This window comes from Helianthus annuus, chromosome 4 (assembly GCF_002127325.2).
Source record: "Helianthus annuus cultivar XRQ/B chromosome 4, HanXRQr2.0-SUNRISE, whole genome shotgun sequence".
Classification (NCBI taxonomy): Eukaryota; Viridiplantae; Streptophyta; class Magnoliopsida; order Asterales; family Asteraceae; genus Helianthus; species Helianthus annuus.
In genome coordinates this window covers 45,749,494-45,753,132 of record NC_035436.2, presented here as the reverse complement: position 1 = coordinate 45,753,132, position 3,639 = coordinate 45,749,494, and the positions used below count along the sequence as shown (strand labels likewise).

Here is a 3,639-nt window from a genome sequence, read left to right as displayed (position 1 = left end):
GGTTACTAACAGACCCAAGATAGAGTGTTACGGTTTGAACAAGCTTTCGGTGGAGGAGTCTAATAGCATTTCGGGGCAGTTCTCAGTCAGTGAAATTAAAGAGGCGGTATTTGAGTATGGGGGGATAAAGCACCGGGTCCTGATGGTTTTAACTTTAATTTCCTAAAGCATTTTTGAGGGTTATTTGAAGGTGACTTTAGAGACATTATGGCGCATTTTCATGAAACGGGGTCAATCAATAAGGGAGCCCGTTCGTCTTTCATTACGCTCGTGCCCAAGTTAAATGACCCGTTTAGCCTTAAGGACTACAGACCGATTAATTTGGTGGGGTTAATAAGTAAGGTGATCTCGAAGATTTTAGCGAATCGGCTTAAGAAGGTGATTGGGAAGGTGGTGACGGAGTCTCTATCCGCTTTTATTAAAAACAGATACATCCTAGATAGCCCTCTGGTCTTTAACGAGGTGTTGTCTTGGTTGAAGAAGACGGGAAGGAAAGCGTTTGTGTTCAAAATGACTTCGAAAAGGCGTATGACAACGTTAACTGGGATTTCTTGTTAAATATCTTGGAGCAAATGGGTTTCTCTCAGCAGTGGTGTAATTGGGTTAAAGGCGTGCTTGTTTCAGCTAGGTCTTCGGTTCTAGTCAATGGGTCGCCAGCGTTCGAGTTCCAATGTCATAAAGGGATCCGGCAAGGTGATCCTCTTTTGCTATTCCTGTTTCTTATCGTCATGGAAGTGTTCTCGTGTATGGTTAATAAAGCTTGTGATACGGGGAATTTTGAGGGGATTCGTCTTCCTAACGGGGGCCTGGTGATTTCTCACCTCCTATATGCGGACGACGCGTTGATTATCGGCGAATGGGAGAAGGAGAACGTTAAAGTAGTGGCCAGAATTCTAAGGGTTTTTTACGCGTGTTCCGGCTTGAAAATTAATTTCCACAAATCGAACCTGAACCTGTTTGGTGTAGGAGTGGAAGAAGAGGAGAGTTCCTAAATGGCGGCTTTGGTGGGCTGTTTAAAAGGGGATTTCCCTTTTAAATACTTGGAAATTCCTTTGGGCGCCAACATGAACCGTATTAAAAATTGGGACCCGATTGTGAATATTTTCCAGAATCGCCTATCCTCCTGGAAAGCTAATTCTCTGTCCATAGGGGGTCGGTTACCCTTATCAAATCGGTGTTAGAGAGTTTACTGGTTTATTATTTTTTGATATTTAAAGTTCCGATAAAGGTTATAGATAGATTGGAATCTTTGATGAAAAACTTCCTATGGGGTGGCTCGGATGATGTTAGGAAAATGCATTGGGTGGCGTGGGACACGGTTACCCGTCCGAAAAAATTGGGAGGCCTTGGTATCTGCAGACTCAAGTCCATAAACGAGGCTTTATTGGTGAAATGGGTTTGGAGATTTCGGGTGGAAGAAGATAGCTTGTGGAGAAAGGTTATTGCGGCTTGCGACTGTAAGAGAAAGAAGTGGTCTATTCTTCCCTCTAATCCTAATTTAACGGGAATTTGGAAGAACATTTCAAACTTGGAATCTAAGGTGTTTTTCAATGGGAAAGGAATTCACAGCTATATCATAAGGGTCTTGGGAAACGGGGAAAGTATTTGTTTTTGGATTGATACTTGGTTCGGGGACGGTCCGTTGATGCTCAAATGGCCCAGGTTGTTCACGATAGAGGTGAAAAAAGATTGTTGTGTGTCTGATCGCTTTCTGGAAGGAGGTGGAGCTGGGCCGTGGAGGTGGTGTTGGTCGAAGTCATCTTTTAATTCGGATGAAGCGGCTGAGTTGGAAGATTGCCGTAGTTCGATGTGCGGTTTGCTCCTCAATGCGAGACTGGATAAATGGAGATGGAGCCCAAAGTCTTCTGGTCTTTTCTCTACTGCTTCGGTAAAAGCTTTGGCTGAGGTGCCCGATGCCGGCGTTAATCGTGTTTGGAAATGGAAAGGATGCTGGATTCCTTTGAAATGTAAGATTTTTGTTTGGCGATCGGTTCTTGACCGTATCCCTACGAGGAAGGCTTTAGCTAGGAGGAACGTCCATATTGATTTGGAAGTTTGCCCTCTTTGTGGTGATGCTACTGAAACGGTGGACCATATTTTTTCGGCTTGCGAAATGGCGGTTGAAGTTTGGCACAGGTTGAGTTCATGGGCCAAGATTTCTCGCATCTTTGCATTTGCTTTCTGTGATCTTCTGGATTGTCATAAGTGGTCCGGGTTGAGTAAGGAAGCGAAGGATATTGTCCGGGGTCTCATTATGGTCTCTTGTTAGTGTATATGGAAAGCGAGGAATGAAATAATTTTCTCAAACGGTAGAAAGAATAGTGTCGAGATTTTCGGGGAGGCTAAATCGCTTGGTTTTCTTTGGTTAAAGTGTAGATCAAAACATAGGAATATTGTTTGGAGTGAATGGTGTAATTATCCTTTGTATATGTTGTAGTTGGTTTGATGTGGGCCTGCATTTTTTTGGCATGGCCAGCCGGTTTTAATGAAATTTTCCTTTAAAAAAACATGTAAACGTTCCACCATATAGCTTTTATGTTAGGGCAAGAAACAAATGTACCCATCACCCTTTCCAGTTATGGATTACTCCAGTCAACAGAATTCTTCCAAAATTTAAAAAAATGATTGAAAAAGGTATTATTTCATAACTCAATTGGAAAAGAATAGTTGAATGGTTTGCGCCTATTCTTAAATGTAGGTCCCATTTGATTTTTACATGATTAGATCATTTTAGGCCACACATTGAATTCCCATATTTTATGAGTGTGGATTAATACACTTTGGGGCTCAGGCATCAATGGACCCCCTCATTCTATCTTCTTGATAAAACAAGCAAGTTCTATTCACCATATGCCTCTCACAGGGAAAAATAAAAAATAAAATCTAGTAAAACCAAAAGCATACCCGTATGGCTGTATCTTTTTACTGAGCGGTAAATTTGCGTTTTGACTCCGCTGCAACGCATGGTATTATTCTTTAACGTAAAAAAGCTCTATTTTCTTACGTACTTATTTTTAAGTGTCACACCCCAACCGATGGCGGAATCATCGGGGCGCGGCACTGAGCGAAACAGATTGTCCAGAAGTTTTTCACAACAACTATTATATAAATTCAGTTTATATGACACGTCCCATACCGTGCCCCAAATAAATAGCAAGTTATCACAGAAAGCAACAAGACAAGTAATTCCGTTCCGACAACTCAGATTTAATTATTACAGACAAATGTTTATTGTTTCTAGACTCCCTAGCCTTGATTTCATCACCATGCATGATGTGTGTTGGTGTGTATATAATTTAGATATATAATTAGGCCCTTTTTACACCTTTAGCCAAGTTTTAAATTTATAAAACATGATATTCACTAACACTAAACACACATATGGGCAAGTGCACCCATCGTGGACGTAGTATAGTGTTGGTAAGATACCGAGGTCGTCCAAGGACACAAGAGCTTTTAATACCGGTTTATCCTCAACGTCTAATCAAATCAAAAAGTGAGAAAAATATTTTTAAACTAAGAAAATAAAAACTAACTAAATGCTGAAAAATAAAATAAAATAAAAACAGATAGACAAGATGAATCACTTGGATCCGACTCGTGTATTAGTATAACTGATATACGCTAATTTACACATAT

At 40.7% G+C, this 3,639-nt stretch overlaps 1 protein-coding gene across 1 annotated transcript; it reads left to right on the top strand.

The window, feature by feature from the left end:
• Positions 1-572: 572 nt before the first annotated feature.
• LOC118491478 (uncharacterized mitochondrial protein AtMg01250-like) lies at positions 573-992 on the top strand. Its single transcript, XM_035989297.1, has one exon. It carries the CDS (start codon positions 573-575, stop codon positions 990-992), a length of 420 nt encoding a protein of 139 aa, XP_035845190.1.
• The last annotated feature ends 2,647 nt before the right edge of the window (positions 993-3,639 follow it).